The sequence below is a fragment of the Chelon labrosus genome (genome assembly GCF_963514085.1).
Source record: "Chelon labrosus genome assembly, contig: SCAFFOLD_35, whole genome shotgun sequence".
Classification (NCBI taxonomy): Eukaryota; Metazoa; Chordata; class Actinopteri; order Mugiliformes; family Mugilidae; genus Chelon; species Chelon labrosus.
In genome coordinates, this window is record NW_028181632.1 from 569,049 (window position 1) to 595,381 (window position 26,333).

Here is a 26,333-nt window from a genome sequence, read left to right on the forward strand (position 1 = left end):
ACAGATGTCATTGTGGCACAGAAGCTTATCTACTGTGTAAATACCTCCAGGGGGGAAGGGGTGGACCTCAGCTCCTCCAGGTCGAGCCTCCTCCAGCGCTGCTTCACCGCCATGGAACATCTGGACTTCCTAGGCATCCTGCTGACAAAAAATAGACAGAAAAAAAAAACAAGACAAAATACTTTTCAAAGCTTAACAGGCTATCAAACCTATCAAACTAACCTAAACCCTAACCTTTACCTAAACTCTAACTACCTAATGTAAAATAATCTAATCTAAGACAAATTAATGTAATATGTTTTACTTAAATTAAATCTGTGTAGATGAAGGTGTGGTGAATGTATGTGTGTGGGTGAGGTGGCGATACTGCTCTGCGATGGTTGAGGGCGATGAATCAACGATGATCACTCTCAGCTGTCGAAGCACAGGAACCCTTTAATCCTATCAAAGACAATGCAAAAAAATTGAAATGTCTTTCAAATGTTATAAGTAAATGTAAGCAACAAGCTAATAACAAAGCAGACACATGTTAAACATCTGTAGTTGTCATAAAGTGTGTGTTTTCCTTATACTAAGATGCTATGATGCTAAGATACTACAATGCTAAGATGCTTTAATGATGCTACAATGCTATGATGCTAAGATGCTTTAATGATGCTACCATGATGCTACCATGCTATGATGCTTTAATGATCACCTGTTCATATAGTCATAATATAATCCATGTTTGACTACAAAAAGTAATGGTCACGTCAAGACAGGTATGAAAGTATTCGCGACTTACGTCGCGAATGTCTTTACTAAGTAGCATGTCTTTACTACCATGAGCAGCAGCTATAACAAAAAGCACAACTCAAATAGTCATTTAAGGCCTGGTTCCTTCTGACTGGATGGGTGTGAGTTTGATGTCATGCAGGGTACAACAAACCAAACAGGATGAGGAGGATGCAGTAGGCCTGGCTGAGAGAGAGAGAGACACTGAGAAGGGTCGTCCTTTATGCTTCGCCTTCTACAAACTGAAGGGCAGGTACAGGCAGCAGACCCCTCCCAGCTCCACCTGAAAGCCAGCATCAAATAAGAAAGAGAGTGGGAGGGATCTCACTAGGATCCCCAGACAAAGAACGAGCAAATCGTAACAATTGATCGTTAATCATAATAATTTTAACAATAAAACTCATTACTCCTACCTGAGCAATAGTTTAACAGTTTACGGCACAGTCTTACAGTTAGAAAAACAATAATATTAAACTTAACACATCCAGGCTGTAACAAGGAATCAGCGATGAAGTGAAGACCTTCAAATTGTCCTGCGAGTCCAGCTCTTTGTCTCATGTTGGACGTCACTGCAGTCTGTCTGGATCAGCTGGAGGAAAACTATAGGCAGACAAATAGACATGTCAAATAATGTTATGTAACATACTTAATATAACTCTTATGAGTGTTCAACAGCTCATTATTTATTTAATTAAAAACATCATATTATATTAAATTACTCCAATTACATATATATACTGTTGTTGCAAGCCATAAATGTTTCCTACTTTATGTGGTGGAATAATATATTTTTCAGTTTGACACAGTTTAATTTAAAAATATCTTCCCTTTAAATTGTAAAACTTCAACATTATTACTGTGATAAGCACCCGCTAGCAAGGCGGCGAATTAGCCGGCGGCTAACCCCACTAGCCTCCGCGTTAGCTCACGGCGAACTGCCGCGGCTAATTCGTGTTTAACTCCCGCGGGTCCGCGGTTAAATCCCGGTTAGCTAGCGGTTAGTTAGCGGTTAGCTCGAGGCTAACTCCGCGGTTGAGTCCGCGGCGTTAAGCTAGCGGCTAGCTAGCTCCGTTAGCTCCGCTAGCTTGCTAACATACATGAGCTATGCTGGAAGGCTAGTCGTCGGCTAAATCACTGGGCGGCTAGTCGTTAGCGTCTGTTAGCAGTTTAGCTATTCACTGACCTAATAAGATGAAGGAAACGGGTCAGGGATGTTGTGTCAGGAGTTTCAGCAAAGCAGCCAGATATAATTTGTGTTTAAAATAAAGGAAAAGGTCATAATGTCAGGTTCTGGCCCCCTACAGTACTGCAGTAATGGTTTGGGGGGTTTTAATGTTTTGGCAGATCATGTTTTCCACTGAGAGCTCTTTTCCCGCCTCTCGTCCCCAGCAGCTGCGTGTGTGAACGTGTGTAAGCTGGTTGGGGTCTGGTTGTCATGGCTACCAGGGTCAACTGCTCCTGTTAGAATGTCAGTTGGAAGACGGGGAAAGAGAGAGAAAATGCTGAAAAATCGCCTCGAACAGGAAGGACTTGTGGCCAAACCGTATTTCCAATCATTGAACCGACTTAACTTTGGGCATCTTGAGGCTTTCCTGAACGTCTAGATGTGTAATTTGTAGGTAAAATGAAGAAATGTGACCTATTCAAAGCGATTCAAAGAAAGGTTACGTCTGCTTTCCTCCAGAAATTTCCCTGCCTTTTTAACATGGCAGTCTATGGAGCTGTGGGTGGGTGTTGCTGGCGCATCTTTGTGTCTGACGCCAAAACTATAAGACTTACAGCTTTAGCAGACGAATTTGAGTGAGAAGACACATTTTCCTACGTTTCTATGTATAAATTATGTCTGTCGTGTGAAATTTGTGGCCACGGGAGCAGTTTCTGTGCAGTTTTTTGACTAACTTTCTTCTCCCCTCCTCACTCTAGCTGATGATGTCATCCACTCTAGCACAAACATTCCGCGCAATACACACCCATTATAAACCCTGAAATTTGAGTAAAAACCTACACAACTCTGAGGCTTCATAGTTTAAAAACGGTAAAAGTTGTCGACAAGTGAAGTGAATCTCTGAAGAGAAGGCAAGAGTACCTACGTTTTAAAGTTTAAATGAAGTCTCTCGGTTAAAGTATGCCAGAGCAGTTCATTGTTGAAAATGTCTGTTGAAATATATTTTTTTTCGGGCTTCTCCATTCATTTCAATTGGGAAATTTGTCGCAGTTTTTTCGCGACTACGTCGCGAAAAAATCTTGTTTGAAAGAACTGTATAGAAGCACACCGAGTCCGATCGAGACGCACGTTTTGATGTATTTTGTGTCTGTGTGCGACGAACGGTATTTGAGTTGAAAGGTTTCGAAAATGCGTAGGAAAAAGTTTAATAATAATAATAACTAGAAAATTCCCGCAGGAAATTTTGAGAGTGACTCGAGGGCTGCTGCCGGGGTTATTAAAAAAAGAAAAGGAAAAAGATGTTAGCATTACCAATACTAATGTTGGCATTACCATTTGCCACGCTAACGCGCGCCGCTGACGCACTAAACTACACAGTAAATTTTGCAGTGTTAAAGTAACACTTAAAGAGTTAAATTTAACACCATTTCCGAGTGTATTTGGTCCAACTCGGAATTAGTGTTAAATTAACTCTTACCATAGTGTTTAGAATTTAGAGTTAAATTAACTCTAAATAGAGTAAAAATTTAACACTCGCTTACACTGAATAGTGTTATTGAAATTTTACACCAAAGGTTAAATAACACTGAAGAGTGTAAATATTATTCTTGGTAGAGTTGATAATTCACTCTTCTATGGTGTCAAATCAATTCTGATTGAGTTCCATTCCAGTACAGATTAACACTCTAATAAGTGTTGATATTACACACTACTGTGTTGATAATTTACTCTCTTGCAGTGAAAAACAAGCTCTTATAGAGTAAAATTCTAACACTGTATAGTGTGAATGAAATTTGACACCATTTCTGAAAATAAATCTTAGCAGTGTTAATTTTACACTTTTGTAGTGTCAACTTACATGCAACACCATTAAGTGAGTAAAAATCACAAGTTTCCACAAAATAATGCATTTAAGAACTTTATTAGCAGCTCTCAACTATGTCAGGCTGAAATATCATCTCATCAAAACATCTCATGTAGAATACAAATCTACATTTAAAACATTGACCTTAAGTCTGCATAAAATGACAATATGGAACAACATAGAAAGAAGAATCTGTCGTTCCATACTTCAATTGTACATCAAATGGTCTGAAGTAACGCAGCTCATTTATGTTCAACATCTTTAGAACCCTGTCAGGATGCAGCCTGACCTCTGTTTCCTGTGGAGATAAGCACTGTAAAGCTGCATCTTTAGCTTGACTATGAATCTCAGAACACACTTCTTCCATAGAGGAAACAAAACTATTTACAGCAGATTGACTTAATCCGGCTGCCTTGAGTTGTGCAACAGCAGAAGCACACATATCTAGAGTGCTCCTATTGGAGTTTCTCAACAGTTCAGATGTTGTGGTTACCTCATCTTTGTTACCCGTCAGCGATGTTGTGGCTGTCTCATCTACATTAGCTGTCACCACCTCTCCTGTGCTCAAATTAACATCAGTGTCAACCTCCTGGTCAATATACTCAGTGTGTTTGGTGTTTAAATGTTTCCTAAAACCAGAAAATGTACCAAACACACATCCACATCCAGTCTGGGCACATTTAAGCCTGAGATTTTTTCCAGGTAAGTAACCATGAACTAATCGTAAATGCCTAACAAGCATATTTGAACTTGTTAACTCAGCCTGACAAACAAAACACTGCATGATAGAGGAGAAACTTCAAGCACTAATGAAGCAACCTCGCCCTAACTTCAGAGACACGAGGACTTTCCTTGACCTTGCCGACATCAATGTTGTACACTGTGGTTTGGATAAAAGTGTACATGTTGTGGAGCATGCTGTTGTATGATGTGCCAAACACAAAATGAGCCTTAAACAGTTCATCAAAGGCACCAAGAGAAGAGGTTGACCTGCAAGGTATGGCATTCTTGTCAAGAATGATGAAGAACTGATGGATTGCATTCTTCTTAACTCCAACAGCCAGGAGATAGGGTTGAGCTCTGGTGGTGATGGCATCGAGATGCTCTTGAATGTTTGTTCCACTCTGCGAAGACAAACACATGAAGATATGATTACAATTGGACAACTGTAATACATAAAACCAAAACAAAAAGAACAGAAAAACTAAATAATAATACTTTAAGTGAGACATATTCACCACCAACTAGTTGCTTAGAATACACGTTAGCATCATATTGGCTGTCAGTACTCATTACAAAGCACTTTATTAATGCCTTATTGTGCATGACCATATTCTACAACTATTAGGCAATTATATAAGATTTGTCCCTCAATAACCTCCAAAAACACAAACCTTCTTGAAGACCACAAGATGCTTCTCTGCTTGGGATGCCGAAACCTTTCCTGGTCTCTTCCGACCCTGAGCAGAGGGTGGAATCAGGTGTAGCAGCAATAAAACCGACGAAAGGTCACTGTCCCAACCTGTAACAACAATCGTGTGTTCAATCTCAACACACTTCAGTTATGCGGGCTGTCAACAAAATTCAGTGGCTCTGCAATGGCAGTAGCATTTAAATAAAAAAAAAAAAAAACAATAACGGAAAGATAGCAGTTTTATATCATCACAAGAAGTTATCCAAATCAAACCATGGGACAAACACTTCAGTGCTTTTGAAGTTTTGTTCAATATACTGCGTACATAATGTCCTCTTACATTTATCACACATCCAGATATGTAAATGTTTAGATATGATAATTATATATTCCAAGTATATGAGAGCAGCAGAAGAAGAACACGAACAATTATCTTACCAAAGTCAACATCAACTTCAGTGCCATCCTCAGGAGGATCAGCTGCCAGCAAGAGTTCTTCAAGCTCACTTGTGGATAGAAGCTTTCTGCATTGTTGGATGATCTTTTTCTTGAACATGACCGGCCACCTCTCCAGAAGCTTGCTTGAGGTATCCTCTCCAAACATCAGAATGAAATCCTGTTCAACCTGGGGTGGGGTGGTGATGGGTGACAATTTCAATTTCAGGCAACCAAAGTTAACGGGTGATAGTTATTGGGGTATTACTACAACGCCTGTCTACCGTCTTATAAAAACTATTCAACTGTCATAATGTTTTCAAAATAATGATAGATAATTACCAAGCCTTTGACGTCTTTAAAACGTGGAAAGTCAGACAGTATGTTGCTCGACTGCTGGGGGTCAAGGACCATGTTGCGGCGATACACAAACGTCAGTTTCATTTTCTTCTTGACAGTGTCCTCATCAGCTGAATGTTTCATCAATGAGATTGCTTCGTTGCACTCATCTTCAGTCAGGGCAGTCTCTGGATCGAACTCGGACTCTCGTCTGACAGTTGGTCCTCCAGACATGGCTTCACCAGATGATCCTTTGGCTGATTCTACATAACATGGGAAAATACAGTATTATAAATACTGATATCAAAAACAGTTTTAGAAACCTGGCAAACTTTTAAAGAGGTACTCTTTACTCTTTATACCAAAAGTATAAACTTAATTACTGACTGTACTGTGATGAAACATATCAGTGCTGGTGTTAATATTGACATTTTTTTCTTCACAACTTATGATTATTACTATTATTTTGTGCATTGAAAGTGGCTCAAAATGTCTACTGTTTTGAATCACCCTAAAATTTGCCATGCCAGCCTGTAGACAAAGTCAGAGGAATTGAAGGGTGTAGTTAGACTTCAAGAAAAATATTGTATTATTTTAAACATTATGTGCAACAAATGCAATAACTGATCTTGCGACTGTTTTGTTCCATACATTTTTCCAGTATTACCTCCAAACGACGATCGCCTGTCTTTAGCTGTGCCTCTCTGAATAGTTTTAATCCTCCAGGCCAAGTACCCAGTTCCACTCTCACCATCATAATAGTGCTCCTTGGAGGATGAAAGGATAACAAAAAAAAAAGACATTCATTAATAACATTTAAAAGTGAAAACAACAGGCTCCGATAGGATTCAAAATTTTTCAATACAGCATTTAACATTACTACAACCATTACTGTGTGCAACTCACATAGCCACTCTTAGAGAATGGGTCACTGAGGTAGGGGAATAAGGTCACTATTCCTCTGGCGTACATTTCTTTCACTTGTCTGGGTGGGGATGTACTGCAAGGAGAAAGGGGTTTGCGGTTATATTCACTGGATTTAATTTCGATTTCAAATTAATCTCTAAGCAGAACACAAGGACTGTTAACAAATTACCCATTCTTTTCTGTCATGTCAGCTGCTAGTATGTTGACCATTTTTCGTCTGGTTTCATCAGTCAAGGATTTGGTTCGCCTGTATTCATTTATTACACGTTCCCCACCAGGTTTGTTGGTAAGAACGGATTCCACCAACTTGAAACACAATACAAAACAATTCAGCACATTAGGACTATATCCACTGCAAATCAGAGTTCACTTAAATGCTGGAAATAAATTCATATCATGGCTAAAGATGTCCCGATTCAATCTCAAAGATATCGGCGGAACAATCAGCAGACTACAGACAGTTTATTAATTCAGGTAAAGGCTGCACCGAAGTAACAAACACTGAAGAGCTCCATCCAGACAGTGACAAGGTTATAAGGATTACAGAGAGGATTTGTTGATTTATATTTTATTGTTAAAGATAATAATAATAAAAACAAGCATATACATTTAATTGATTTTAATAACTTTGATGTACTTGAAGTGTACACTTTATTATAATAAAATAAAAAACTTTCAGGAGCTAAAAAACAAAAAACTTCAAGACATAATGAGATCAACAATGTCTTCCAACCACGTAAATGTCATAAGAACTTATTTATAAGAACTTACTTGCTCAGCTTCTGCGTCCAACCTCTGGCGTTTTCTGGAGGGACTATCGGAAATGATGTCTGTGTCCTCAGAGTCCAAGGAATTGAGGGATGATGGTTGGGATTGCTCAGGAGAGGCTACCGTGGAAACAGATTCTAATCATGAATTGAGAAATCGAAATAAGAACACATTATATAGAGTTTGCTGTTAACCCTAACCTGTCACTTCTAATAAACATCATAACATAATAGAAATTTAACAGAAACAAACCTGAGTCATATTTGATGGTTAACACCCCAGTTGAGGGATCCGTTACTACATCCTGAAAAACATCTTCATCCAACTCAGTCCCTGAACTGTCGACAACTTTCACACCTTCTGTTACAGCTGGGACACCAAACTTTGCAAATGCTAGGACACAGGAACAAAAGCTAGTGTAAACAAGAAAACCATTGCTTATCTAATGATAACATTTCACTACTCACTTAATATTCACTGAGTCTGGATTACCTTTTACAGTAGGGCTCAAACAAACACTTAATGTGAATTAAAATTATTTTTTATGTTTTTGTACCAACTATACTTTAAGCAATGCATCCAAAGTTAAGGGTGTGGTTAGAAAGGGTAACACAAAACACATATAGACGTTTGTAAGATATTGATTCATTCCAAAATCCAAGAACTTAAAATTTTCCATCATTTTATATTAATATTCCAGTATATCAATTTTAAACAGCTACTATTACTATTAGCATTTAAAGCTCCTTGTGCAAATCTTAATTCCCTGCAGAGAGTATCAGCACAGTTCATGGTTAAAGTTCATGTGCTCATTATTACAATAAACAAAAACTATATGCACTGTATTCCCTCAAATTTGAGAATATACATAACATACATAAGAATATCATGCATTTCAACTGAACAGTCCAGAAGCGAGGCCACCTTTTGAGGTGAATCACGTTCACTTTGAGTATAATAAAGTTTGTTTCAAGCCACCAAACTGCTGGGAAATAATCAGCTATTTTGCAGAAATGACCAGTAAGATTTAATTTAACTTAATCATGTCATCTTCCTGAAGGTGCCCAACTGTCATACGGATTTACTTTACATTGCTGTAGTAACGTTACTTAATCCTACCGTTACAATACAAAAACCACCGGGCGCGTCCGCATTACATGTGCTATTCAATGTTTCAAAACCCACCGGCAGCCGTGGTACGGGAAGCGTCACCAAAGCGGGCCTCCGCTGATCTATTTTTGACGGACACCGCGGGCAGCCCGCTTCAACACAGAGCACCTCCAGAGAACGTCTAATATGGGGAGAAGTTCCACTCTCACTGAACTTCCGGGTTCTGAACTGTTGCAGTTCCACTCTGATTCCATATGAGGGCGCTCTCAGGACGAGTGCAGAATGAATGGCGGTCTATGGAGCAATACCCCTCAAAATCCACTTTTCTCAGGATATAATTTTTTGTGCAGTAATTTGAATATTGAATTTGAAAGGAGATGCAAAGAAATTACACACTGCTGGGTGTTAGATTTTTTAGAGTCACTTATTTGCTTTAAAAAGTATTTTAAAATGTCAATGACGTCATACACATCGTACGACCAGATACTGCTTTACGGCAATCCTTCAGTCACTGCTTTGGTGCTTTCGCGCTCTGCACTTTCTTTTCTCTCGAGGCATGGACAACACAGCTGACACGGGTAAATAATCATGGTAGAAGAGTTTCTGTTTCGTTGTTTTAAAAGACCGGGCCGAAAAAAAATAAACTTGGGCGAAAAAGTCCGTCTTAACATTCTGGTCCCGCTTCGGATGCCACGATGCCGTCAAGCGGGATCTGGTCGTAATCAGTCCTTCACTGACCAATCAGCGTTCATTAGCACAATGCTAGCGTGTTATGGGCAACAACAACTCAACCTGTAAGAAAACGAAAGGACATAAGTTCTCGTTCATTCAACTTTTGACCTGTAACCCATGTTGAACTTGCAAAACCTACAATCAAATCTGAGATTTATCAACGACAATCGGGTGAAAGAGACACATTTAGCCGTTTAGCTCCATAGAGTCCCATTCATGTTGCACTCATGGCGATCGCCCCCAGTGGAAATCTGGTGGAACTGCAACCACAATTCGTTACAATGGGACTTAATAGAGAGTGGGAAGGCTCTCCGTAGACGGGCTCTGGCACCTCGAGCGGGCAGAAGCCGGACACAGAAAAAGCAGAGAGGATCCGGTCGATTTTCAAAATAAAACACCCCGCGCAAACTACCGGTAGTAAAAACAGACAAAAGAGAAACTAATTAACTACGTAGCATATTTACACACGGAGAAGCAGATCTAGAAGCACATAAACGAAAGAAAATGACAAAAATCTGAGCAAGTAAACAAAGTCTGGTGGGCTAATCGCTTCTGAAACGCTCCCGCTAGGGTTTGAAGTCGCGTGCAGGACCGACCAAAACAGCGTCACGTGACAGAGACGTGCGGGTTTCGGGGTTAAATTTAATGTCTCCAACACATTAAAAACGACAACGTCTGTCAGTAACACCTGCGGTAACTTTAAAATACAAAAGACAACGCTTACTCAGTACCCAGAGTTAATGTCTACCCGCTCATGCAAAGGCAACGGATAGTCCAGCTAACATGAACTTTAGCTAGTTTAGCCAACTCCCCACACTAGCAATCTTCGCTATTCCACTATAATATTTGAACGTCACAAAGAACTACACAATCACACATCCACACTGTATTAACAAAGTTAACATAACTCTTGATAATTTGAGTGTTTGCTAGTTAATGTTAATTAGCTAACGTTAGCTACCTTAATGCTGCTCGCACATGGACTTGACATTCACTCGGCCACTACACATTAGCCGTCTGAAATTCGGCATTTGAAGACATAAAACGAGTTAAAGTTCACAGTTAACAGTGATATAAAGTCATTCTAAAATGCTGCTTCTGTTGAAAGGACAAATAATGCGTTTAATAGTCAATTAGGAGACACTTACCGCAGTCCTTCGGCACGAAGAAAATGGCGGCCTGAAATTTCCATTAGACGAGGGGGGTGGGCGGAGCTTTCCAGAGTACGTTTGACCAACACTGGGCGGTATCTTACTCCAGCTGTTGTTGTAATAACTCTGAAGGAGTCAATGTACTTTGACACTGCATATTTAACACTGTAGAATTTACTTTGAGCTAAGGGTAGAGATTAGCACAGTCACGCACACACACAATAGAAAACATTCAGCTCAGATGTACACACAGAGCAAGCAGAGTGACAGTCACCTCAAAAAATGTCTTGCTTTACCTCTCTGTTACTGCCTGTCTGTCTTTTACCCTCTCTCTGTCTCTTTCTTTGTTATTTACTTAAATAAACTGAAATTAACTGCCAAGGACTACAAAAATGGCTGCAGCTGTGGCCCTGGCCTGAGGCTGCCATGGTGACTCTGCTGGTTGCCATGACTACTCACAGACACAGGAGAGGAGAAGGAAGAAATTTTGATTTTTTGCCCTCTGACAGTCCTCGCATTTGGGCTCACTGAGGCAAAACCAAAGCTCACATCAGAAAAAAAAAACAGACAGTGATTGGCAGGAGAAGTTCCCGAACACACTGATGTAATTTTGGTGTCTCTGGAGTAAATATTGTGGAAACTGTGGCGAGTATAAGAAGAGGGTGGATTCAGCTTTCCTCGAAAATCAGCTTCATATTTTGAATGGGAGTTTATTGGCGGTTGGAGCGGGACACTCCTCACTCTGGGGCACGCCATTCAAATTCAGAAAATGTCTCGTCTTAGGCGAGCACATTGTATGAATCAGGACAAGTTCCTCTACAAAAGTGGAAAAAATCTAATGTCTACGATGTAAGATGTGCCCAGGAGCAGCGTGGAAAGAGAAAAATTTCAGTGAATTTCAGACAGCCTCTACCACTCTAGCCTCTGAGGTCTCCCACTCTACGCCGAACATTCCACGCAATACACACCCATTATAAACTCAGAAATTTCACATGATTGATCACGATGATTGACGAGTGATTGATCGAAAAGTATAAAAGATATCAAAAATCTGAATAGAACTTTTATAGAGGACAAATTTACCTACATTTTAAAGTTTAAATGAAGTCTCTAGGTGAAATTTTGCGGGAGGAGTTAGCTTTTGAAAATGCCCCTCAAAAGTGTCAGTTTTTTCGTTTTTTCGCAGTTTCCCATTCATTTCAATGGGACGATTTTCGCAGTTTTTCGCGAATAAATTCGCGAAAACTTCGTGGATTCCTTATAAAAGTAATAGCACACCATTCCCGATAAAGGCGCACGTTTTGATGTAATTTTTGTCGGTGTCGCCCCAAAATTGCGGGGCGAGTTAGAGACCGAAAAAAGGTACGGAAGATGAATAATAATATAGAAGAAACACGCAGAAGAACAATAGTGTCTCGTGGCTTCGCCACGAGACACGACTCCCCATATAGCTTAGAGCTATATGGGGAGTCGTGTCTCGTGCGTAGCCTCGAGTCACTAATAAGAAGAAAAACGTAGTGAAGAACAATAGTTTGCAGTGCTTCGCACTGCAAACTATTGACTCCCATAGCTTTGCTATGAGGGTCAATAGTTTGCATTGCGTAGCACTGCATCACTAATAATAATAATAATAAGAAGAAAAACGTAGTGAAGAACAATAGTTTGCAGTGCTTCGCACTGCAAACTATTGACTCCCATAGCTCTGCTATGAGGGTCAATAGTTTGCATTGCGTAGCACTGCATCACTAACTAGACAATTCCCCTGCGGGAAATCGCGAGAGTGATGCAGTGGCCGCAGCAGTCTGCGATACCATGCTATATTGCTGTGATAGTACGATGCTACGATGCTACGATGATGCTACTATGCCGAGATGCTACTACAATGCTATGATGCTAAGATACTAAGATGCTATGATACTAAGATGCTACAAAGCTAAGATACTATGTTGCTACGATGCTAAGATGCTACAATGCAATTATACTAAGATGCTATGATGCTTTAATGATCACCTGTTCATATAGTCATAATATAATCCTGGTGAAAATATTTGCGACTTACGTTGCAAATAATTTCATGTTTGACTACAAAAAGTAATGGTCACGTCAAGACAGGTATGAAAGTATTCGCGACTTACGTCGCGAATGTCTTTACTAAGTAGCATGTCTTTACTAAGTAGCATGTCTTTACTACCATGAGCAGCAGCTATAACAAAAAGCACAACTCAAATAGTCATTTAAGGCCTGGTTCCTTCTGACTGGATGGGTGTGAGTTTGATGTCATGCAGGGTACAACAAACCAAACAGGATGAGGAGGATGCAGTAGGCCTGGCTGAGAGAGAGAGACACTGAGAAGGGTCGTCCTTTATGCTTCGCCTTCTACAAACTGAAGGGCAGGTACAGGCGGCAGACCCCTCCCAGCTCCACCTGAAAGCCAGCATCAAATAAGGAAGAGAGTGGGAGGGATCGTCACACCCCCACCAGGATTATATTATGACTATATGAACAGGTGAATTATTATGATTAACGATCAATTATTACAATTTGCTCGTTAATCATAATAATTTTAACAATAAAACTCATTACTCCTACCTGAGCAATAGTTTAACAGTTTACGGCACAGTCTTACAGTTAGATAAACAATAATATTAAACTTAACACATCCAGCCTGTAACAAGGAATCAGCGATGAAGTGAAGACCTTCAAATTGTCCTGCGAGTCCAGCTCTTTGTCTCATGTTGGACGTCACTGCAGTCTGTCTGGATCAGCTGGAGGAAAACTATAGGCAGACAAATAGACATGTCAAATAATGTTATGTAACATACTTAATATAACTCTTATGAGTGTTCAACAGCTCATTATTCATTTCATTAAAAACATCATATTATATTAAATTACTCCAATTATATATATATACTGTCATTAATGTTGTTGCAAGCCATAAATGTTTCCTACTTTATGTGGTGGAATAATATATTTATCAGTTTGACACAGTTTTAGTGGCTAACCCCACTAGCCTCCGCGTTAGCTCGCGGCTAACTCCCGCGGCTAACTCGCGGTTAAGTCCCGCTGGTCCGCAGTTAAATCCCGGTTAGCTCGCGGTTAAATCCCGGTTAGCTTGCGGTTAGCTCGAGGCTAGCTCGCGGTTAGCTCGAGGCTAACTCCCCGGTTTAGTCCGCGGCGGTTAGCTAGCTGCTAGCTCCGCTAGCTCGCTAACATACATGAGCTATGCTGGAAGGCTAGCCTAAGGCTAAAACATTGGGCGGCGAGTAGTTAACTTCTATTAACAGTTCAGCTATGTTGGGCACAAACACTTAACATATAAATAATTCTAGAAATTCACTTACCTAATAAAGTGATAGCACCAACAGAGGAGGGAGGGAGAGAGAGAGGGAAGGAGGGAGAGAGGGGGGGGGGGGGGGTCATGGAGTGTTCTGTCTCCCCATTGTAACAGTCTGAGAGTCCCTAATGTTTTGTCAGTCTGTGTCTGTAATGCTATAGTGGGAGGGGAGGTGGGGGGGTTGGAGTGGGGGGGTCATAGTGTCAGGTTCTGGCTCCCTGCTATAGTCCTGTAATGGGTTGAGGGGTCATTATGTTTTGGCAGTCTGTGTCTGTAATGCTATAGTGGGAGGGGGGTGGGGGGGTTGGAGTGGGGGGGTCATAATGTCAGGTTCTGGCCCCCTACAGTACTGCAGTAATGGTTTGGGGGGTTTTAATGTTTTGGCAGATACTGTTATCCACTGAGAACTGTTTTCCCGCCTCGGGTCTGGTTGTCATGGCTACCAGGGTCAACTGCTGCTCCTTCTCCTTCTCCCTCTCACCTCTGCCTGAGTCAGAGGGAAAGTGCAAACTGGGATTTGCCCTCCGAACAAATGCTCATAAATCAAAAACTACAAGTCCTATCGGGAAAACGAACACATCGTGAGCGTCAGCCGAGGGTTTTCTACAATTTAGTGTTGTTCCCACGCGCCTACTGCGAAAATTGTGGCCGTAGTCGTTTTAGGAAAAAAGTATGCGACGTGAAAAATCGTCGAAAAATCGCTCTCGCTTTCCACATACACACACATGGGGAAAAATTCGAAAACTGGTCGGCGCACTCCTCGCTCGGAGGAGCCTGCAGCCCAAACCGTACGTCCTACACAAATAAAACCCACACCATCTGAAAGCCAACAAAAATCCCTACGTTTTTACATATTTTTTATCTCTGTACCTCAAAAACTGTGGCCACCACGTGAGATTGAACCTTCTTTTTTCAGAATATCACCGAAACTCTGAAGTTAGAGTGTCGGTCAGAGTGGGCCCATAGAGCCCCATTATAAACGCTGATTTTTAATTTTTTTCCCCAAATTTCACCAAAACGTAAACTGCGACCCTGACCAAACCGTAAAAGGTATCGAAACGCCGTTTTCAGGAAGAGAAAGCTACACTTCCCGTGCCTCGTACAAACTTCCAAGCAAGTTTCTACAACAAAGCATGGCCGAGTAATCGCTCGACAAAGCCAAGCTGTAAATTTTGGAATGTTGCCGCTTTTTTCGGGCTTCTCCATTCATTTCAATGGGAAATTTATCGCGGTTTTTCGCGAATAAATTCGCGAAAAAATCTTGTTTGAAAAAACTGTATAGAAGCACACCGAGTCCGATCGAGACGCACGTTTTGATGTATTTTGTGTCTGTGTGCGACGAACGGTATTTGAGTTGAAAAGTTTCGAAAAATCGGGTGTGGAAAAAGTTTAATAAGAAGAAAAAACGTAGTGAAGAACAATAGTTTGCAGTGCTTCGCACTGCAAACTATTGACTCCCATAGCTTTGCTATGAGGGTCAATAGTTTGCATTGCGTAGCACTGCATCACTAATAATAATAAGAAGAAGAAAAAACGTAGTGAAGAACAATAGTTTGCAGTGCTTCGCACTGCAAACTATTGACTCCCATAGCTTTGCTATGAGGGTCAATAGTTTGCATTGCGTAGCACTGCATCACTAATAAGAAGAAAAAACGTAGTGAAGAACAATAGTTTGCAGTGCTTCGCACTGCAAACTATTGACTCCCATAGCTTTGCTATGAGGGTCAATAGTTTGCATTGCGTAGCACTGCATCACTAATAATAATAAGAAGAAGAAAAAACGTAGTGAAGAACAATAGTTTGCAGTGCTTCGCACTGCAAACTATTGACTCCCATAGCTTTGCTATGAGGGTCAATAGTTTGCATTGCGTAGCTCTGCATCACTAACTAGACAATTCCCCTGCGGGAAATCGCGAGAGTGATGCAGTGGCCGCAGCAGTCTGCGATACCATGCTATATTGCTGTGATAGTACGATGCTACGATGCTATGATGATGCTACTATGCCAAGATGCTACAATGCTATGATGCTAAGATACTAAGATGCTATGATACTAAGATGCTACAAAGCTAAGATACTATGTTGCTACGATGCTAAGATGTTACAATGCAATTATACTAAGATGCTATGATGCTTTAATGATCACCTGTTCATATAGTCATAATATAATCCTGGTGAAAATATTTGCGACTTACGTTGCAAATAATTTCATGTTTGACTACAAAAAGTAATGGTCAGGTCAAGACAGGTATGAAAGTATTCGCGACTTACGTCGCGAATGTCTTTACTAAGTAGCATGTCTTTACTACCATGAGCAGCAGCTATAACAAAAAGCACAACTCAAATAGTCATTTAAGGCCTGGTTCCTTCTGACTGGATGGGTGTGAGTTTGATGTCATGCAGGGTACAACAAACCAAACAGGATGAGGAGGATGCAGTAGGCCTGGCTGAGAGAGAGAGACACTGAGAAGGGTCGTCCTTTACGCCCTTCTACAAACTGAAGGGCAGGTACAGGCAGCAGACCCCTCCCAGCTCCACCTGAAAGCCAGCATCAAATAAGGAAGAGAGTGGGAGGGATCGTCACACCCCCACCAGGATTATATTATGACTATATGAACAGGTGAATTATTATGATTAACGATCAATTATTACAATTTGCTCGTTAATCATAATAATTTTAACAATAAAACTCATTACTCCTACCTGAGCAATAGTTGAACAGTTTACGGCACAGTCTTACAGTTAGAAAAACAATAATATTAAACTTAACACATCCAGGCTGTAACAAGGAATCAGCGATGAAGTGAAGACCTTCAAATTGTCCTGCGAGTCCAGCTCTTTGTCTCATGTTGGACGTCACTGCAGTCTGTCTGGATCAGCTGGAGGAAAACTATAGGCAGACAAATAGACATGTCAAATAATGTTATGTAACATACTTAATATAACTCTTATGAGTGTTCAACAGCTCATTATTTATTTAATTAAAAACATTATATTAAATTACTCCAATTATATATATACTGTAATTAATGTTGTTGCAAGCCATAAATGTTTCCTACTTTATGTGGTGGAATAATATATTTTTCAGTTTGACACAGTTTCATTTAAAAATATCTTCCCTTTAAATTGTAAAACTTCAACATTATTACTGTGATAAGCCCCCGGCTTGCAACGCGGCGAATTAGCCGGCGGCTAACCCCACTAGCCTCCGCGTTAGCTCACGGCTAACTGCCGCGGCTAATTCGTGTTTAACTCCCGCGGGTCCGCGGTTAAATCCCGGTTAGCTAGCGGTTAGCTAGCGGTTAGCTCGAGGCTAACTCCGCGGTTGAGTCCGCGGCGTTAAGGTAGCGGCTAGCTAGCTCCGTTAGCTCCGCTAGCTTGCTAACATACATGCGCTATGCTGGAAGGCTAGTCGTCGGCTAAATCACTGGGCGGCTAGTCGTTAGCGTCTGTTAGCAGTTGAGCTATTCACTGACCTAATAAGATGAAGGAAACGGGTCCGGGATGTTGTGTCAGGAGTTTCATCAAAGCAGCCAGATATAATTTGTGTTTAAAATAAAGGAAAAGGTCAAACATGAAGTTGTCATTCAGTCAATGAGAAGAGCTATAGCTAAGAGGCCCAGCAGCTGTGTGAAAGGGGGGTTTTAATGTTTTGGCAGATCACGTTTTCCACTGAGAGCTCTTTTCCCGCCTCTCGTCCTCAGCAGCTGCGTGTGTGAACGTGTGTAAGCTGGTTGGGGTCTGGTTGTCATGGCTACCAGGGTCAACTGCTCCTGTTCGAATGTCAGTTGGAAGACGGGGAGAGAGAGAGAAAATGCTGAAAAATCGCCTCGAACAGGAAGGACTTGTGGCCAAACCGTATTTCCAATCATTGAACCGACTTAACTTTGGGCATCTTGAGGCTTTCCTGAACGTCTACATATGCAGTTTGTGGGTAAAATGAAGAAATGTGACCTATTTAAAGCGATTCAAAGAAAGGTTACGTCTGCTTTCCTCCAGAAATTTCCCTGCCTTTTTAACATGGCAGCCTATGGAGCTGTGGATGGGTGTTGCTGGCGCATCTTTGTGTCTGACGCCAAAACTATAAGACTTACAGCTTTAGCAGACGAATTTGAGTGAGAAGACAAATTTTCCTACGTTTCTATGTATAAATTATGTCTGTCGTGTGAAATTTGTGGCCACGGGAGCAGTTTCTGTACAGTTTTTTGACTAATTTTCGTCTCCCCTCCTCACTCTAGCTGATGATGTCATCCACTCTAGCACAAACATTCCGCGCAATACACACCCATTATAAACCCTGAAATTTGAGTAAAAACCTACACAACTCTGAGGCTTCATAGTTTAAAAACGGTAAAAGTTGTCGATAAGTGAAGTGAATCTCTGAAGAGAAGGCAAGAGTACCTACGTTTTAAAGTTGAAATGAAGTCTCTCGGTTAAAGTATGCCAGAGCAGTTCATTGTTGAAAATGTCTGTTGAATTTTTTTTTTTTTTCGTGCTTCTCCATTCATTTCAATTGGGAAATTTGTCGCAGTTTTGGCCGCCAATCTTGTTTGGAAGAACTGTATAGAAGCACACCGAGTCCGATCGAGACGCACGTTTTGATGTATTTTGACCTGTGTGCGACGAACGGTATTTGAGTTGAAAAGTTTTGAAAATCCGTAGGAAAAAGTTTAATAATAAGAAGAAAAAACGTAGTGAAGAACAATAGTTTGCATTGCAGGCACTGCATCACTAATAAGTAAGTTGAGAAATGAAGCGCAAGCTAAACTAACCAGTTGATTGCTGTAGCTTTGTATTTATTATACAGACACAAGAGAAGTATCAGTCTTCTCATCTAACTGTCAAGTATAGTAAGCTGTAGTATTTCTTTAAGGATAAATTAAAATATTGTTGAAAGTGTCCAAAAATCCATAAGTGCAGTAATATCTGACGACACAAGTGTCTATCTATTAATCTATCCATCTGTCAATCATAGGTTAAACACAACAAGGCAAAGGCTGAGGAAGTTTCTAAGGAAGCGATCTAGCTAGCTATGTTGTTAACATGTCATGATAAATTCCTTTATTTTTAAACTAATACTGCTTTCAAATGGAACGTGGGCATTTGTGGTTACGACATGGAAAGTCATGCCCACAAAATGCTTGGCATTCAAGTGGTAACACTGAATTTAAATTGTGAAATCACCGCGGTTTGGCAACAGTTGAAGTGCTTAGAAATCACTGAGGCTAACACTTAGCAAGCTAACGACCAGGTAAGTTAATGAAGGAAATGCAAAGGGATAACGAAGGGATGAAGCTGTTGTAAATATTAACACTTTCTTCTGATGTATTGTAAAATTACTAAGAAAACTTTGAACACACACGATACACTATACAATATATTGTCTCACCATTCACTTCTGTCATTTCTGAAAATGTAAACAAACACGTCACAACACAGGCTTGAACTCGGATGTTTCCTTTGAACACAGTAAACATAAAATCATTTAAATTTAGCATCATAGTCACTTCTCACAATTGTCAGAATCAAGCTAACTAATAACTGTAGTTACCTCTAACCTACGTTGTAGAAGGAGGTTATTGCAGTGAGACCTAGGATCTTTGCCGTCTACTAACAGTTCCGAGACTCAGGGTAGACTGACTCAGCTAAAGTATAGATTATAATGCAACTTTGTCAGCTGTCATAGGAGAGTGATATTTCAGTAGCTAGCATACTATTTGTAGAGCAGAACTAAGAAAGAAAGAAACATTTGTTTAGCTCAGGTAGGACACTTCTGGCAAATCAACTTGGGTTCTTGCACCAGCTCTATGCTGTAATTTGTGTGTGAGGGGACATTTATTTATTTGACACAATGTACTATAAATTGTTAGTCTATAGCGAATGTGATTTTATTCTACACTTAATCTTGACAGTTCATTCCTGATGTTCTGAAATACCCAAAAGCTGTGGTGCTGGGCCTATAGTTATATTATGGGCTGTTGAGTGGTAGTAAATCAGGTTTAAAATGTTGACTCTCCCCATTGACAGTAGTTTTATGTGCACAAGGTTAAAACTTTATTGCATTAATGGCCGTAACAGATGGAGAGAGACAGAGAGACAGCGTAATTACATCTTGTCAAATAGTCCAACACTCTGGAGACAGCAGCAAAACAACACTTCATTCAGGCAGTGAGCTTTGTAACAAAGGGCAACAAAACTGTCAGATGGAGTGAACAGTGCTGAAGGCAAAGACAGTAACCAAACTGGAGGGAGCGTTTCTTAAGTCTGAAATTATCTGCAACAATCAGCTGTCCCAAACTAGAGAAGCATTTCATCTAAGAGATGATCTATAAAAGTTGTATAATTAACAGTTTTTCTAGATTTTTCTTATGAGGAACTGGTTGCAGTTTAAAGTGTTTTTCTGCCAAAGTCTGAGCATTATCCAAAATAACTAGGACACAGTCTAAGGAAAAACATATTGCTTATAAATTGTCTTGTATAAAGGTAAGTTCATTCATTCATTCATCTTCTATACCCGCTTATTCCTGTTAAGGGTCGCGGGGGTCTGCTGGAGCCTATCCCAGCTGTCATCGGGCGAGAGGCAGGGGTACACCCTGGACAGGTCGCCAGTCCATCGCAGGGCTATAAAGGTAAGTTTTTAGAATTTTGACCACCAAAAAATGAAGTTCCATTCACCTCTTGGACAGATAACAGTAACTATAATTTGATCTTGACTAGTGTCCTCTCTTAGCCTGGGGTAACCATACTCAATTCTTAATTCTGGAGTTTGGTAACACACCATTTGGATTCTCCATGGTGCTCGGATTATGTGTATGACTACATAGCTGTTACTCCCGACCAAACAATTTGATTGGTGTGGTAGATCTTGCTCCCTACTGTGGGAATAATCAGCTCCAGACCAACTTTTGGCTGCAAAGTTTTTGTGAGCGGGGGTCAGGTTGGTCAGGCTAGCTGACCAAAAACCAAAATCATGCAGATTAACAACAAAAGCATGAATTCGATAACACTTGAGGGCCACTCTCGAAGAAGAAGTCAACAAATTTACCTAGTTGGGAAGCGTGATAGCTGTGGACGGAGGGCCAGAGGAAGACGTAAAGGCAAGAATTGGAAAAGCTAGAGCAGCATTCAACATTCTAACCAAGATCTGGAAAACAAAAAACATCTCTCTCAATACTAAGTGCAAAATCTTCAGCTCCAACGGTTTGATTGGCGTGGCAGATCTTTGCCCCTACTGGGGCATAATCAGTCCAACTCCAGATCAACTTTCATCTGCAGAGATTTTGTGGGTGGGGGTCAGGTTGATCAGGCTGGCTTCCAGGAACAGTGTTTCAATCCAGTGTTTTGTAGTCCCGCCTAGCCACCCCAACCCCCTCCCCACATGACCTTTGTAGAACTATAACTCTTCCTGCAAAGCTAGATTCCATCAGTTTTACCTGCCGGTGCCTAGTAATTTGACCACTGAGTAGATTTCTTAGCTGCTCTACACTGATCTTGACTAGTGCCCTTTCTTATCCTGCGGCAGCCATACTCAATTCTCATTTCTGGAGTCTGGTAACACACCATTTGGATTCTTTATTCAACCCCATGGTGCTTGGACTACATAGCTGTTACTCCTGACCAAACGATTGGATTGGCATGGCAGATCTTGGCCCCTACTGGGGGCATAATCAGTTGCCAACACCGCAACTCTAGACCAACTTTCGGCAACAAAGATTTTGTGGGCGGGGGTCAGTTTGCTCAGGCTACCTCACAGGAACAGTGTTTTGTAGTCCAGTCCATCAACACCAACCTCCTCTCCACATGGACTTTGTGGAACTATAACTCTTCCTACTACGTTAGATTCCATCAGTTGGGTGTACCTAATAATTTGACCATTGAGAATATGTTTCCTAATAATACAACCCCCTAGGTTTTTCTTTATAGCGTAACCTTGCATCAGTCAGTTTAAGCGGCATAGTAAAAGCTGTGAGGTGAACGCTTTGCTCTGCCTCCTTACATCTGCAGTGCAAATTGATTTTTCGTGTCACAGCTGCTCACTGGCAGTGTGTGTGTGTGTGCATATATGGGTGTGTTTGTGCATAGAGGGTGCATGTAAAGGACTAACAAACACATTAGGGTCAATCGATAAAAGGGAGCGCGTCCTGGACTCAGGACGAGGAGAAGCAGGACTCCTCTCTGACCTGTTCTCCTCTCTCTCTCTCTCTCTCTCTCTCTCTCTCTCTCTCTCTCTCGTCACTTTTTCTTAAGACCAGAAGCTGGGACCTTTTGCCCAAGCTGTGAAATGTCAGAGGATGCATGTAATGTCACAACAACTCATTGGGCAAGGGTGGGCTGTTGTTGTTATGGAGGCTGCATCACATCTTCAAGTTTAGTGAGACTTTACCTGGTCACTGAGAAACGCCAGTTCAACCCCTTTATTTCTGAGGTGTTCATGCAGTTAATCCCAAAGAGGGTGGTCTGAAATCTTTTTATTTCATTTTTAAATTTTTATATTTTTGATTTCATGCTTTCATGGGATTTTTAAGGCTAAAACGTAACATTGAACCATTACATAGGTTTAAGTTCCAGATGGAATACAGAATCCATGCCTGACATCTCATCTGTGTTTGACTTTTGCCCTTAAAAATCAACATAACGGGATAAATCTGAACAACAGAAACACAATTAAAACAACTAAATTAAATCTATTAAGTATTTTAAGCTGAGAATGGAAGTGAAAATGTCCACACCAATATGCTGAATTAAAATAAAACGTGTTTGGTTAGTGGACACTTTCCACTTACACAGATCTTGATTTGTAATCCTGACTGACATGATTTAGTATCATTTTTAAGGCCTGTTGGCTGCTCTGCTTCTTCTTCTTCTTCTAAAAAATAAAAGGACAGAGTTACTCTGAGCTTATCTCAAATTGAAGTTCTTATTATGTTCTATCAAATAAAGGGGAATCCTTTTTGACCACTGGAAAGAGATGACACGTAATACACTAAAGAGATGGAAGTCTGCTACAAGGATTCATTTCAACATCCTCTCCCACTGCAAGTCATTTTTTAACATGGTGCTCTGTGGAGATGGTGTAAGTCATATGAGCGATAAGAGCAGGTCCGTTGAGTTCCCTGGAAAAATGATATAAAATGTGTTTGAATGGTAGATGGATGTTGTTCAGGAAGGAACATGAGAGCTGTACGTCTGTGGCTAAGCTGTTTCTTTTGTGACATTACTTTTAGTTTGATGTGTTTTTTTCTTTGAATTCTTTGTTATTTGTCCCTTCTTTTACAGTTTTACTTCTCTCCGCATCACCCATGTCATAAAAATGAGTTCCATTTAAGCTGCAGGACCGGAGACTCTCTCAAACTCTGCATGACCTAAACCTGTGTGGGAGTCCCCATTTTGGATGTTTCAACACCGCTTCATCCACAAAGAGAGCAGCGAGTCTTCAACTCATTCCCAATCAACACCTTTAGGATGAACTGGAACACCGACTGGGAGTAAGGCCAACATCAGTGCTGGACCTCATCCATGCACTTGTGTTTGAATTTGAGCAGATTAAAGTCAGCTTGATATCCCTAGGAATCACACCCATATTAGATGATTGTGCAGCTTGAAGTCTGCATGCAAACACAGCAATCGGTGACATGCAAATGAGATTTCAGTCATGCCTGATGCAAATGAGCCATGCACCATGCAAGAACACCCAACCCTCATTGGCCTAGATGCTGGTGGTGGTGGAGAAAGAGTGAATAATGATACTGAAGATCTGGCCTTTGATAACATTTGTCATAACTACAATGCATGTATTATTACCATATCTATATCTACCCATTCAATATACACTGCCTGGTCAAAAGAAAGTCGCCACCAAAAAAAAAAAAGGTTACACACACTCTGGACAGCGTAAATCTGGACTCATCAGACCACATGACCTTCTTCCATTGCTCCAGAGTCCAATCTTTATGCTCCCTAGCAAATTGAAGCCTTTTTTCCAGTTAGAAGGTTTTCTTAAGGCTACACAGCTGTTCAGTCCCAATCCCTTGAGCTCCCTTCACATTGTACGCGTAGAAATGCTCTTACCTTCACTATTAAACACTTCTTCCTAAAAGACGATGGCTCCCTACTATCCTTCCAGTTTTTAAAAATGCGTTGGACAGTTCTAAACCCAATTTTAGTAGTTTCTGAAATCTCCTTAGATCAGGGGTCTTCAGTGTTTTCCAGGCCAAGGACCCTCAAACTGATGGAAAGATGGAGGTGGAGGTCTTCAACAGACCCCCTGTTGAAGACCCCTGCCTTAGATGTTTGTTGTTGTTGATGAATGCAAATGATTTGACATTTCTTGCCATCTTTGTTATAAAACTGTGCACACAAAAGTGACTCTTAGGATTTAAGGTCAAGATAAAACCTGCCGAAGGCTGCCAGCAGTTCCTCACAGGATGCTAACTAGTCTGCACATCGTGAATTAGCCATAAACACATAACTTGAAGGCTGCCAAGCTCTAGAAGCCACAGCCTTGAAAAGATTTTTAAAAGAACTTTTATGAGTATTTTCCATACCTCAGAACAGCATTGGTTTAAGCAGAGTGGGTACAGGTGACATTAACACCTCACATTCTCTGCTGCCTCTCTCTACTTTATCTGGGTAAAAGCAGTGAGACTCTGTTAACTGTCAACTTCGAGGTGAGTGGTTAAGTTAAATATTCGCTTGGATAAATGAATCCCCTTGCAGCGCCCTCATAAAATATTTTCAACATTAATGGCTTGTGATGGAAGTTGTAAATTTGCGTTAAAATGATGCAGCCATCTTGAGGTTTTGGCATTTCAATTATCCACAACACCCTCCGCAGTACACTCTGTCATTCTGTCAACTTTAATGTTTTAATATTCTGTTTTAAAAGCCTGCTCACAAACACACACACACACAAACACATACAGCGCTAACACACAAATTTAGATTTATAGTCAGAGCTATGCCTCAGCGACTAACTAGACTGAAATATTTATGTGAAGCCAAATGAATGACGGTCTCATACATTTTCGAGTGAGTCTGAGTAGAGGGATAATTCAGGAGGTAATCCGTTTGAGGAGCAAGCAGGCGTTCAGGAAAGCGTGCATCGTGACACGGATGTTGACTGTAATATGTGATTATCTTGATCTGCACCGCGTCGGCATTCACACTGCTTACATTTCACATTAGTGGCATTTTGTTCTTGTTTTGTTATTCTAACTGTGGATAGCGAGACACACGTAACGACTCAAATGCAGACATCAGGCGAGAAAGTCTGTACACAGGCGCTCGGTTCGTAGGGCAACCGATATCCAGAGAGAGGCTGGCAAGAGGCAAAATCTGAAATGCACAAAACACCAGGAGGCACACTTAATAAGGGCTTCAGCAAAGATCTGAGTTAGGTACAGGCCAAGAGGTTTCAACACAAAGAGTAATTGATGCAAAGGAAAGCCTGGAATACTAGACAAGGAAAATGTGTCAATTGTACAATGAACAACAAGAAGTATAGTATATCCAGGTACTTGACTAGTACGTGATTGGCTGATAGAACCCTAATCCTAACCTTAACCCCAAACAAAGACAGGAAGTAAATGTGGGAGGTATAAATACAACGCATAACAAAACAGGCAGTCATTAGAGACTCCCCAAGTGGCCTGTATAGTTTTTAAATATTTTTGTTTGTGTAGCTATCAGTAGTTAAATTAGTAGTAATGAGAGTGATGTGCTGTGTTTATAAGAATATAAATGCAATGCAATGCAATGTGAACATATTCAACCTAAGTATTTTCTAATATTCGATTAAAGTTAGGGCGGCATAGTGGTGAGGTGGTTAGCACTGATGCCTCACAGCAAGAAGGTTCTGGGTTTGAATCCATCAGCCGACTGGGCCTTTCTGTGTGGAGTTTGCATGTTCTCCCTGTGTCTGCGTGGGTTCTCTCCGGGTACTCCGGCTTCCTCCCATCGTCCAAAGACATGCTTGTTAGGTTAATTGGTGATTCTAAATTGGTCGTGGATGTGAGTGTGAATGGTTGTCTGTTAGCCCTGTGATAGACTAGTGACCTGTCCAGTGTGTACCCCACCTCTTGCCCAGTGACAGCTGAGATAGGCTCCAGCCCCCCCGCAACCCTCCAGAGGACAAAGGTTACAGGACCGTGGAATTGCGACGGCAAGCCACTCTCTCTTATTCTCTCTCCTAACCACAGGGGTTCGTAATTGTAAATCTGTGCCTCACCAGCCACGAACCTCACCGCACCACGCTGACTTGGACTAAGTTTCTCCACTGCTTGTCACATACAAAAAAAAAACATGCATTTATTCTTGTGA

General features: G+C 40.9%; 1 protein-coding gene across 2 annotated transcripts; it reads right to left on the bottom strand.

Annotated features, from left to right (window-relative positions):
• Positions 1–3,287: 3,287 nt before the first annotated feature.
• On the bottom strand, positions 3,288–10,742 carry LOC311509848 (uncharacterized protein). Of its 2 annotated transcripts, XM_084575287.1 has the most exons (7): positions 9,860–10,742; positions 7,939–8,964; positions 7,690–7,823; positions 5,995–7,224; positions 5,656–5,842; positions 5,198–5,325; positions 3,288–4,927 (listed from the first exon to the last, which is right to left on the bottom strand). In XM_084575287.1, exons 4-7 carry the CDS (start codon positions 6,223–6,225, stop codon positions 4,610–4,612), a joined length of 864 nt encoding a protein of 287 aa, XP_084431413.1. In that variant the 5' UTR covers positions 6,226–7,224; positions 7,690–7,823; positions 7,939–8,964; positions 9,860–10,742; the 3' UTR covers positions 3,288–4,609. The 2 variants fall into 2 exon arrangements, with proteins under 2 accessions (XP_084431413.1, XP_084431412.1); XM_084575286.1 differs by lacking the exons at positions 7,939–8,964; positions 9,860–10,742 and having other exon boundaries at positions 7,690–7,888.
• Between the last annotated feature and the right edge of the window lie 15,591 nt (positions 10,743–26,333).